Source organism: Triturus cristatus, chromosome 7 (genome assembly GCF_964204655.1).
Source record: "Triturus cristatus chromosome 7, aTriCri1.1, whole genome shotgun sequence".
Taxonomy (NCBI): domain Eukaryota; kingdom Metazoa; phylum Chordata; class Amphibia; order Caudata; family Salamandridae; genus Triturus; species Triturus cristatus.
This window is the reverse complement of record NC_140590.1, coordinates 581102761-581116093: the sequence shown is the minus strand read 5'-3', so window position 1 is coordinate 581116093 and position 13333 is coordinate 581102761. Positions and strand designations below refer to the sequence as shown.

General features: G+C 44.0%; 1 protein-coding gene across 2 annotated transcripts in view; it reads left to right on the top strand.

Moving 5' to 3' along the window:
* Positions 1–13333, top strand: part of MBTD1 (mbt domain containing 1) — a 696883-nt gene that overhangs the window by 304016 nt on the left and 379534 nt on the right. For both annotated transcript variants that reach the window (XM_085617153.1, XM_085617152.1), the window contains exon 11: positions 9111–9215. In XM_085617153.1, the coding sequence (XP_085473279.1) occupies positions 9111–9215 (105 nt within the window). The remainder of the gene's footprint in view (positions 1–9110; positions 9216–13333) is intronic.

The window sequence follows — 13333 nt, the reverse complement described above, 5'->3', positions numbered from 1 at the left end:
GTGGAAACAGAATTGAGAAAGCGAAAATCCATGCAGAAACGGGTACTACCGTCCGGTTTGGGCACCATAACTATAGTGGATGACCAGTCGCTTCGCGAGGGCCGGATGACGCCTAACCGTAACATTTCTTCTACTTCTTTCTGCACGGCTACCCTCTTGGCTGCTGGTATTCTAAAGGGCCTTAATTTCACTGTGGTTCCCGGCCGTGTCTCTATCCGGTGTTCAGTAAGAGAGGTTTTCCTTGGTATGTCGGAAAAGATAGGGGCGAACGGCTTTAACACCTGCAGTAGAGTATTGTGCTCTTGCTTCTTCAGGTCTTCGTTGATCACCAGTTGTTCGAGGGTGGAGGATGTGGATGTCCCTGTTGGTAAGGTCAACCGAACATCCTTCGGTGGGGGTCCCAACCATTTTTTAGGAGGTTGATGTGATACGTTTGCTTTTTTCTGGGAGACACCTGTAGTTGGTAACTGGTTTTCCCTATAGTGTCAAGGACTTTATAGGGCCCCATCCATTCGGACTGGAAACGTTTCGTAGAGGACGGTAGCAATACCAGAGCCCAGTCCCCCACCTCCAGTCTTCTCCATTTCTTTCCTTTATCGTAATATGTTTTTTGTTTGATTCGATTCTTCTCGAGGTTAGTATGTGCGAGGTCTCTCAGTTTTCTCAGGGTGTTCTTGAGAGAGAGACTGTAATCCAAAATGCTTTTCTCCTCATTTTTTTCCGCCTCCCAGGCTTCCTTAGTCATCTCCAAAAGCGACCTAGGCTGGCGTCCGTAGAGCATTTCGAACGCTGAGCAGCCTAAACTGCTTTGGGTTTGTCCCCTTATAACGTATAACGCTAGGGGTAAAAGGAGATCCCAATCTCGTCCGTTTACTGACAGCATCTTTTTAAGAGTGGCTTTGAGGGTCCCGTTATAGCGCTCCACGAGCCCATCGGTCTGAGGGTGATACACCGATTTGTTTATTTGATGCAAATTTAGGAGCGTACACACCTCATGCATTAATCTGGACACAAATGGTGTACCTTGGTCTGTTAGGATCTCTTTCGGGAAGCCCACTCGAGAAAACAGTTCAATACATTTCTCGGCTATAGCGCTAGATGTTGGGGATTTAAGGGGAAAGGCCTCGGGGAAACGTGTGGCATAGTCCACTATTACGAGTGCGTACAGGTTTCCTTTCCGACTCTATGGAAGGGGCCCGATGAGGTCCATCCCAACCCTTTCGAACGGGGTACCTATGATGGGAAGAGGTTGTAACGGTACTGCAGGTGGCCGGTGTGTGTTCTTCCTTTGGCAGACTTCACATGCTAGGCAGTGTTTTTTTATCTCTTGGTAGATCCCCGGCCAAAAAAAATACCGCAATATATTGTCGGTGGTTTTTTCACTCCCCATGTGTCCTGCTTGCAAATGTGTGTGAGCGTAAAACATGATCTGTTCTCTGAAGGAAGAGGGAACCAATAACTGTAAGGGGTCTTCTGACTTTCCCTGTCTATAGAGGAGCCCATCTTGCATCAAAAAACGGGGATAGGTCGGTGATGGACTGTCTTGTTCAGCATGTGCTTGTTCCCATGCATTGAACAAGGTGGGATCATTAGTTTGCGCGAACCTGAAACTCCTGTCAGAGACCCAAGGGTCGGGGGAGAGTAGGGCCGGTACATCCTTTGGTGGTGTGGGAGGGAAGCCTTTAATGGATGTAGAGAAGAGGCTGTGAAAATGGGGGTTGTCTGTGTCTATGATGATTTCTTCAGGCAAGGTTTCAAGTACGCCTTCCCTTACTTCTTGGGTTTTCCCATTCTCTACTTCGAGGGGTACTTGTGCCAGTGGGTATGCCCTCAAGTCCCCATGGACACATTTAATGTAAACCCACCTCTTGGGGAGTACCTGAGTGGAATGCACAAACACCCCCTGAATTACGGACTGTTTACACCCAGAATCTAACAGGGCTTTGGCGGGCCTCCCATTCACTGTAACCCTTACATGATATGCGCCTCCTAGTTCCGCCGAATAGAGGACAGTCTTCGGCAAGTACCCCACTTCCATGGGTTCTTCAGAGCCCTTTTTCTGCGGACATAATCGAACAATATTCCCCCAGGCCCCACACTCGAAACATTGAGGGCCTTTAAAGGTGGGAACATCCACTTTGTGGGGGCGAGGCATCATTGTTTCTGTAGGAGTTCTGGGTTTCCGATCGGTTTTACTGGTGGGCTTCGTGTTTTTTTCGGGCTCCCACGCGTACATTCGGGGCTGAGCTCTTGCAAAGGTCGCTGCCATATCGATCGCTTGAGCGGTGGTTAGATTGGAGTGCTGGCGTAGCCATCTTTGAGTCCCATACGGGAGAGCGTCCAAATATTGCTCCAAATATATTTTGTTCATGATTTCTTCCTTGGAGCTGGTTGTAGGAGTAAGCCATTTGTCGGCGGCCGCTTTCAACCTAAAAAAAAGGGTTTTGGGGTTTTCACCTACAGCCCCTCTTTCTTTGCGAAACCTGACCCTGTAAGCTTCTGGGTCCATGCCCAGATGGTCCAGAATAATCGTTTTGACCGTGGCATATGCGGTTTCACCTGTAGCATTGGCGACTTGGTACGCTGCTTGAGCTTCGCCGGTTAAGAGGGGGGCTAGGAAGAAGGGCCACTTTTCTACGGGCCACCCACAGGCCAAGGCGGCTCTCTCGAAGTCGAGTAAGAACGCATCGGGGTCTTCTCCCGTTACATACTTCTGTAGGGATATCCCCGAGGGGGTGGGGGAAGGACGTGGTTCTCTTGGGATGGGGTTCCCGGTTGCGTCAGTCACGAGCTTCTGTAACCCCTCAAGCTGCGCAGACACTGTGTTGGTGAAAGTTTCTTGGTCGGCTTTGGCCGAGTTGAGTTGCTGTAATACCATCCAATCCAGCTGTTCTTGTCCTTTCACTAGATGATGCAGTATGTCTTCCATCTTCTGAGGACAGATGGCTATCGGGGTGCCCGCATTCTCCACCACTTGTAGCGGGTCGGAGATAACCAAGGGCACACGTGCTGTTTTTAAAGAAGGTTTTATTGATTTCAAAGTGCGTCTGGGTTTCGGATTACTCCTGTAGTAAGGAAGCGGGCTTTCGTGGGATTTCTTGTCCGGGCTGGCGCGGCTTCGTCTCTCGATGCTGTTCCTGCTCCACTCCAGCTTGTCCGGCTTGCAGGGGTGCCTCGGGTACCGTGGGGCCAGAGAGAAAGAATACAGCGCGGTATCCGTGTATGTGACAGTAGTTGTGCACAACAGGGGAAGGGAGTGAGGATTCACACGGTGCTCGTTTTTTTCTACCCAGGTGGTGGTACGGTGTGTTGGTGGTGCTCAGGGCCTGGGCAAATGGGAGGTGCTTTACAGGGCTGTTCGGTCGGGTGCTTTAGGGAGGTTTTGAACCCTTCCTTCCCACCCACGATGTGACACGACTCCGTACCTGCTGAAGCCACACTTCCCTTGAAGTGTGGCACGGGGATTCGCCTGTCCGTTGGCCTCCTGGCTCTGCGGCGGCGGCGTCCTCTTTGTCCTCGTCTCCTCTTCGGTTCGTCCACTGTCTCACGGTCTTCGGTTCCTCCTTTCTTGCGTCCTCCGTCTCCTCGCCTCCAGGGGTATGACACACCTCCTTACAGTCCTTCCGGGGAATTTCTTGTTCCGGAAAGTCTACGTCACTGAAGGGGGCGGGTCCCGGATCAAACTCGGCCCAGTTAAAGTAACAGTCCTCGTTTCTTGCCTGTGGGTCGGGCACAGAGTACCTGTTGGTTGCCTGGTCCAAGTGGGGCTGTGTTAGGAGAGAAGAAATCGGTGATCGTCTGCTCTTGGGTACTCGGACCCGCCTCGCCACGTCACAGAGGGTATTACGGGGAAAGAAGGTGCTAGGTTTCAGGGCTCCCTAAAAGCTAGCAGATCAGTCTTTCTTTTCAGTTCAAGAGGGAGGGAGTTCCAGAGTCTGGTTTTGCCTCCCACAAAGCTCGTTCCGCCCCACTGGGATTTTTTTTCATTTTGGGACTACAAGATTGTAGGCCGCAGCAGCGCTGAGCATTCTCGGCAGGCGTACCAATGGAAACTTAGCTTGAGGTAGGCAGGGCCAGTGCTGTGGAGTGCCCTGAAAGCAATACACAGGGCCTTAAGTGGCTGTACAAGGTGAAGTGGCTCAACAGTCAATGTTGCACAATATATAGTTCAGTGACCAGTCACAGTAACACATGATATGGTTGTGTTTGAAGTTATAGGCATTTTGAGCGTCCATGTTCATTGAAATATTGGAGATTATTAGCATTGTGGTTTTTTCTGTAGATATGCTGCAATGCTTGGGATGGAATTTTCAAAGCCCATGAATGGTAGACTGGTGACAACTAGGCTTTATTCATTTGCATTTGTGGCATGAGTTTAATTACTAGGAACTGCAGCTTCTTCCTCCTTTCACAGCTCCTGCTCTCCATGCTTGACATTTAACTGTTGCATGTTCAGCCATATCTGTAACCTACAAACGTGAACAGCAGGAGCTGTGAAAAGAGTGCCAATGCTATGCAGCCCCAGCTTCTCACTCAGCCTTGAACAATCTATTTTCTTCTTTTGACAAGAGAGAACGAGATGCAGCACCTGCGAAGAATTCTCACACCTCGTCGACAGTTCTTCTGTCATTGCATATCGTTGACCCTATGAACCACGAGAGGAGAAAGCAGTACCAGCCTGATGTTTTCAACAAATGCTTGTTGGTCTCTTGGTTTTTAGTCATAGGTTTTGCTGGTATCCCTTATGTACTTACTTTTTCATGTGGATTAAGTAGTGGTTGACAAATATCAAATAAAGAGACCTAATGATTTATGTTTACAGATATTGTAATCAGTTTCTTTCCTCATGGTTTTGATTTAGCCATTTGCTTATCTGATGCATTTCATTTGGGCTCTACCTCAGTCAACATAAGTTTATAGCTGAGTTGTTTAACCGTGACACTTTTGAATTAAACCAACTCAATAGCCCAACCCTTCATTGGGTTGGATCCCCCTGTGCACAATCTTGACCTCTAGATCACTAGAGGATTTTGAGGTTTTTGTGGTTTTTTTGAAAGACGGTAATCAGTTTTTCGATCCAATTGATTTTATTGGATAAATTAGAATTCAATCCATTATTGTATCATATTCAAAATACCATCTTAATGATACTTTTTAGGTTTCCAAAATCCTCCAATGCATTTCGGGCTGGTGCCCTTCATCAGGGATCACTAAAGTTATCTAAAAGATGCCATGAAGTATGGGAGAAACCATCAAGTCATTCAACAAATTAAAAAAATGTGAGAATTTTGAGTCGAATTCAAAAGTCTAATGAATATATTAAGTAGACGATTAGTGAAGCAAAAGATAAGAAACTGTGTGGTCAAAAGGCCTATTGATGGAATAAATGATAGCCAGTGTTGATTATCAAGATGCAATGTCCGTGTAGAATCATAGTTAGAAATGGGAGCATGCCCTTTATTATAAAACGTGCCTTAGTGCGTTAAGAAAGAAAACATACCTAAAGTGAAACTTGATACTCTGCTGTGTTGAAAGGGAAAAAGAATCTTACTGAGAAAGTATGTCGTTAGTGATTCGATGTTGCAGCAATGAACATGCGTTTTATATAGAACGGCGTTGGGCACAGTGATTCAAGTGCTTAAAAGAAAAAATAACGTGCTTAGTAAAAGTCACATGATGCGTTAGCGGAGTGAACTGAAACTTACATGCACGATGTTATACGCAAAACTGTGATGCTATGAAAAAGTAGTGCCGTGCTTTTACGAGTGGATGAAGCAAATCCCATGATATTACCAAAGTTAAAACAATGAAAAACGGGTTCAAGTATGTTACTGGAAGGTGACCGATTTAAACGCGTTTGTGTTAATGAAAGGTAACCGGTTTGAACCAGCTTGTATTATCAACCTACGCGAGCCTGATGAAACAAACCTTTAAAAAACTGTCATCGTGATTTATTAGTAAAGATAGGTGAACAAACACACTCAAAGGTCGAGATGGTCGAAATTAGTCGAGAGTATGAATGGGTACTCATTTCACAGTTGAAGCTGCGAATAGTGTCGGCCATAAATGTGACGTATTTACGTGTTTGCAAGTTCTGGTGTCGATTAGTCACTATAGAAAGAGGACTGCGTTTGATCTAATATGTGTCGGCCATATTCGTTGTATGTTAATGGTGATGAATGTTGAGCAACATAAAGTCAAACGAAAAATGTGTGTATGAATATTATATGGAAACGATGAGTTTAGGGGATTCAAACGGGAGTGTCACATTGTAATGCACACAATAAATACAATTTGAATATGATTAAAAGGATCAACAATGTCAAGTTGAATTTCACGAATACACTGATCATGAATGTATAACTCAACGAAAAATTTAACGTGTATGGCATCAAGGAAGATATCCAATGTACAGTACTACAAACCAAACGTATGTCAATGAGGTACTAGCGATATTAAATGAAGCAACATCTCATTTGTTAACCATATTAACAATGGAAAATATGTAACCCAAAGTGACAATCTGGACAAATGAAATTCACGTGTGAATCTAAATAACATAAACAGTATCTGTCAACGATATGAGATATGAAGGAGAAACTCAAAAATGCATAATCAAAGCATAAAATACAGACGTCAAAAGGTTAGGAGGGCATGAATCGGTTGAACTTCTCTGTTTATAAGTAACACTGGAACTCCATCCTCTCGTTCATTCCGTGCAGTCTGAGCACTTCCAATTTGCGAATCCAGAAATTTTATTTGACTGATGTTATATCTGTGTTCATTAAAGTGGCAAGCTACTGTGGATTTAATGTTCTTGTTGCGGATGTTACTTTTATGTTCATTCAGTCTTGTTTTAATTTTCCTCTCAGTCTTTCCTACATATACCATGCCGCAAGGGAATTTTAAGAGGTAAATTAAATTCTTGGAGTCACAGATCGCCGTGACTTTCAAGTTTATGGTGGTGCCCTTCCAGGGGTGATTCATCTTTGTACCTGGAATGATGTTATTACAATTATTGCAAATATGACATGCTTGAACCCCTTGGAATTGGACGTTTTGAGGTTTACTTCCAAAGTTTTTCAAAAGTTCTCCCAGATTTCTTTCTCTTGTATATGCAAAGATAGGTTGTTGTGCAAATATATATTTGAAATCTGGTTCCATGCTTAAGATCGTCCAATGTTTTTTGATAATTCTTTTATATACATGACTATTTGTTGAAAATGTAGACACTACCACCATGCGGTTCTGGGTGGATTTGGGGATTGTTCTCAGCCGTTCTTCTCGGGTTTTGGTTTGACATCTTTGTTGTGCATGATTTAGAATTTCCTCAGGATATCCGCTTTCAGTGAAACGTGATAACATCTCTGTTGTTTGTTCTTTGAGTCTCGTGGGATTTGAAACCATTCGTTTAACCCGTAATAATTGTGAGTATGGAAGGTGATTCTTGAGTGCTTGCTGATAAACTGTTATAATGAAGAATGTTATTTCTGTCTGTTTGTTTTCTGAATAGATCAGTTTCAAAACCATTGGGTGTTTTCGTGATCTGTACATCCAAAAATGTGATTTGTTCAGTTTGAATATCAAAGGTGAATTGAATTCTATCGGTGATGTGATTGAGATCATTCAAAGCTGTCATCAGTGTAGTGTCTGATCCAGTCCATAGAAAAAAGATGTCATCCGTGAATCTTACATATAGTTTAATGTGAGTTTTCCATATTTCCTTGGACCATATGTTCTCTTCTTCAAAATAATTCATGAAAATATTGCACAATTGCCCATGGAAGTGCCGCTTAATTGAAGAAACCATTGCTTTTCATAAGTGAAATAACTTTGGTAAAGTGTGAAATAAAGCAGTTCCATGATGAATATTTGTAAATCCTGAGTAAGGTCTGTTTGTAGTAGTGCCTGTTCAATTTCTTTAATACCGAGGTGATGTGGTATGGAAGTGTATAATGATCTGACATCAATAGTGCATAACAAAACAGAATTCATGTCATTTATTTGGACTTGTTTCAATTTAGTCAGAAAATCTGTTGTCACGGATATAACTTTTCATTTTTTGTACACTCTGTTGAAGATAACGATCTAGAAATTGTCCGACGGGTTCATGTATGCTGTTTTTAGTTGAAACTATTGGACGGAAAGGTGGGTTATGTGGATTTTTATGAATTTTAGGCAACATGTAAATAGTTGGACTTTTTGGATTATTTTCAGTAAGAAACTTTTTGACTTTTTCGTTGATTGTGCCATCGTTCATTGCTTTGGTTACAAGGTCTTGCAAAATGTTAGAAAATTGTTCAGTGGGTTTTCCTTCCAATCTTGCATATGTCTGTGGATCATTGATATGTTTTTTCACTTGTGACTTGTAATATGATGAATCCATGATGACCAAGGCTCCATCTTTGCCTGCTCTTTGGCGAGTGATAGAGGAATTGTTTGCTATTTTCTTTATGATGTCTCTTTCTTTGCTCGTCAAGATGTTGTACTTCGACCTTTTTGAGTAGTTAATTTTCATGAGGTCTTGTTTCACTAGGTTTTCGAAAATAGCTAAACTTTTGTGACTAATTGGTGGCATGTACGAGCTTTTAGGACGTAGTCCGTATAGTAAATCTTTCTCATTTCTTGGTTGATATTCAGAAACATTTTCAAAGAAATGGCGTATTCTCATGTTTCTCATCAGCTTGAATAAGCTTATCTCTAGTTCCAAAATGGTATTATAGGTGGGAACATATGAGGTGCCTTTCTGTAAAGTTCCCATAAAAACCTCAAAATCCTCTAGTGATCTAGAGGTAAAGATTGTGCACAGGGAGATCCAACCCAATGAAGGGTTGGGCTATTGAGTTAGTTTACTACGCTCCTGATCAATGAGTGATACCCCAGTAGCACATCAAACTTTGATCAATTTCATTCAACGTTAATATCCGGAGGCTGTGCATGAGCATATTTTTGTGACTTTTGAATTAAAGACATGCTTTAAAAGATGTTTTTTGTAATGCTGTATGTGTGCTGCAACCAGGTAATTGAAAATAAATGTTCTACATTTCATTGGTACTATATTGTAGATAAAACCATATGCAGCCGTATGTAATTGTATTATGCTTTTTCAGGTAAAGGAAGTGGAGCAAAACGGAGAATGGTTTAAAGAGGGGATGAAACTGGAAGCTATTGATCCCTTGAACTTATCAGCAATTTGTGTTGCAACTATTAGAAAGGTAAGTGAGTTAAATTATTGTTGCATCTTCTACCTTGCACATAGATGTTGAGCCTGAGCTGGTTTGAAAACTGTTAGACCTGTCAGCCCTTTGGGTGGTCCCTCCTCATCATTATTTATTTTGTCCCACTTTTGCCTCAAACCCTGTTATAATTTTTCCTTTTTGGGAACCACCAGACTTTTTAGTGTTGATGCAGGGTCAGGGAGCCATTTTCCCTACCCCTGGAACTTCTGTCTGAGGGCCTGAGACACAAAATGGTGGCCACCCATTGTCACCTGTGACATCATCAGAACCCACTGGAGATTTCTAGAACCTTCCGTAACCTTCTGGAACCCTGTGACAGTGAGAGGCAGTTTAGAATGTTGGGAGGCCATCTCAGTGTGGCAGTTGGCATCTGACTAGAGAGGAGAGAGGACCAGTTCAGAAGGAGGTCGGAGTGAGGCAGCAGGGGTGGAAACCAGTGCTTGGAGTGGGGTCCAGAAACCCACCCTTGATGCTAGTCCCTACTGACCAAGCCCAGCCTAGAGCCCTGTGTGGGACCAAGACCAGAAAAACCATCTTAAGGACCTAAATATTGTGAAGAGGCCTTAAAGAAGAAGACCAGCAAGCTCCTGACCTGTTTAGCGGTGTCCTCCTGGAGTCCTGACGTCGAGAAGCCTGGAGACCTGAGGCCTGAGGTGGAGAAGCGACGCTGACAGAAAGCAGACGTCGTACCCGGAGCCGTCAGAGGTCGAGAGAGGGCGCCGACGGAGGTCGTGGAGAGGCACCGGAGGTCGAGTAAGGAGTCACCTGAGGTCGAGGTGAAGCGCGCCGGAGGTCGGGAGTGGAGATCGCACTCCGGAGTCGCCGGAGATCGAGGTGAAGCGCGCCGGAGGTCGGGAGTGGAGATCGCACTCCGGAGACGCCGGAATCTGAGGTGAAGCGCGCCGGAGGTCGGGAGTGGAGGTCGCCCTCCGGAGACACCCGGAAGCGGGGAGACCGTGACCCTGCGACGCCGGAAGGCGACATCGAGCCGGAGCAGCCCAGCGACACCGAGCCGAGGCCGCCCAGCGACATCGATCCGGAACCGCCAGCGACACCGATCCGAAGCCGCCCAGCGACATCGAGCCGGAGCCGCCTCACGACATCGACACGGCGCCGAGCGGAGCCGATCATCGTGAAAAGGGCAGTAAGTGGTAGAAAGGGCATCTGAGGCCCTGTGGAGCCCTAAAAGACCATTCTAGGGGCTAGAGGGGTGTTAGAACCAGCCTGGGAGTGCCAGGGGTGAACTGAGACTGGTGCAGTGACCTCTGTGAGGGGTTGTGTATTTTGGGAGAGCCAGATCCTTAGGTTACCCTTATTCTACCTCAGTTCAGGCCCAGCCTTGACCAATTTAGGTGGGACACCCCCATGTCATCCAAATGACCACAAGCTGTACTTGGGCATAGTAAAACCAAACTACCTCAGGAAAGCGATGTGAACTGTAATTGTCATTAATTGTGTTATTTAAGTTATTGAAGGTGCTTTATTTATTGACTGTATTTATTGTCTGACTGTATTTATTCCTGCATTGTGTTTATTGTCTGACAGTATTTATTAGCCATTTGTATTTATTGCACCCCTATTTATTCCTTGCTTATTTATGACCTGATCCTATTTATTGAAACCCCACTGTGGTATTATTTATTTGACCTGCCCTTTTAAAGGAGAATCTTATTGTCTTGTATTTATTTTATGAACCCTGCAACTAAGAGAAAATAAGATAAAGACAAACTACTTTCTTTCATAATTTTTACGGTGTAGTGTCGTTTTTGGAACGAATGAACGCATGGTTATTGTGAGGGTGTGACGTACGCTTAACACGGTGCCTGTAGCCCAACCGCTCGAGCCAAGCTACCGTTGTGCTGGGAACCTGGTGACTGCTAACCCGGTTGCCCGGTTTCCAACAAAAACGTTATCACTTGTAAAAACCTTTGTTTCATTCACACCACTGTGTAGATAAATATTCTGTGATCTGTCATTTTTCAGTGACCATATGAGAACCATTGCCTATCAAACTTTGTTACATATATCCCTCTCTTTTCAGACCTGTGTTCAGTGTACATTTATTAGAATAAAATACAACACAATCTGAGAGAATATATTTTTCTCCAAATAGAAGTAATTGCATTATATGATTATGTAATATGGAAGTCTTCCCAGGCTGCACTCAGAATTTTGATTTTGTTTCCCTTGTTATGAGGTTTGTCTCAAGCTTTAGCTTTCTGCCAGATCTCATGGGGGATCGGGGACACCGATGTAAGCTGGGTTTGCTATAGCAACACTGGTTTCACATGTATTTTCCCATGTATTTCCTTCTTTTTTGAGTGAAAGGTTTCATTGTTGTCAAGCACAGCAGTGATTATTTACTTCAGAGCTAAAGTGAGCTTGAAAAGAAGGCTTCCCAAACTTAAATCAATGCATTAAATCTACTATATCAATTGGATAATGCTTAAATTAAAAGACAATCTTTTTTTTTTTTTTGTTACAAAATATACAACACAAAATATTCCAAAGACCAAAATGTATTTAAAAATCATACCTACTTCAAGTAATCTTGTGTTTCATTTAGTGGCTAAAACTGGCTTTCTCAGAGGGCTTCCCTGGGTGTGCTTCTTTTTTGTTCTTAGCTTGCAAGTTGTGATGGGCATTCCTATTAAAATTCCCCAGTCATCCATCCTGCTAGCCGAGCTCTTCATGACACCAATCTCCTCAAAGCCTTGAAAACCAATGACCTCGATGGCCTCTACACATGCACAGTATTGTCCCACTGACACCTTATGCTCTGGTCACCAAAACCAGGGGAAAGAGCAGAAGTGGGCCTCCGTATGGGTAGCAACAGGTAGGAGCAGTGGGATCCCGAAACCTCCGAACAGAGACTGCTGCACCATACCTGCCTGAGATTGGCAGAGGGCTGTGGCCCTGGGGGATTGGCAGGCGGCAGGGGCTTTGGGGGATTAGTAGACAGCAGGGCGGTGGAGGCTAGGCAAAGTCAGGACTCATATGAAGTAGAAAAAGTCAAGGGCTGTAGGGGATCGGGAGAGAGCGTAGGTCATGGAAATCAGGAGAAGACAGGGTGTTGAGAATCTGCAGATGTCGGGTTGTGGAGATCTGCAGAGGGCAAGGGGCCATATCTTCCAGCACAGGACAAAACCTCCGGGATTGACAGAGAAGGCAATAGAGATGAACATCTTACACAAGGCTACCTGTCCTCTTTATACCAGCTTCTACCCTCAGGTAGACTGAGGGTCAAGAGCCGGTGTTTACTTTGTCTTGGAGCTGCCTTATGCTCATTGGTGTGCTTCAGGTGAAGGATTAGTGGAAATGATTTTGGGTTTGCTGCAACACTTAAGGCTGTGTTAGGCAGTCTTGGCATATGGGCTGTTATGGAAGACAGGAGGCACATTCAGGTTCAAGAATGAAAAAGCTCTGGTCGGTGGCATTAGGTTAGGTTGATTTGTTCATTCACTGCAGACTAAAATGGCCCAACAGGCATAGAGTTGTACTTGCAGATCCTGGTTTGTTCTTTGAGGAATTTTTCAATAGTCATAAGATAATCATAAAATAACAGTATTCATTAAACAGAAAGTAGCTTGCATTTTTTAGTTCCGATAATTCGGTGATTCCAAACAGAAATAGAAACAAATCATGTCACAATGTCACAATATGTACAACGCTCCCAATAATGTACAAGCTAAACAAGCTGAAAGAGTATTTTCAAATTATTTAAACAATGTCCCAATGCATTTCGGGTTTTGACAACCCTTCTTCAGGGGATTGATGTCATCAAAGGAGATTTAGCTTTAGTGGAAATCCTCCACAGGAAACTACAACAAAAATATCATGTATCAGTATTTACTGTAGAATATATACAAAGTATACTTTTTAGGATTTGCACTATATGCGTGTGAAAATTCGGTGCTGTGGGTAGCTCTTAATAGTCCCAATCCTTTAGTGCAAACTGAATCAGAAAGAGACAGTAAAACGGTGAATCCACTACAGTGCTCATTAGAAATACCACATGTCCAGCAACAAAAGCGAAGATAAATGAAAAAGGAGGTGTGCAGAGTGTCCAGACCACGATACCCAAAAGCGGACCT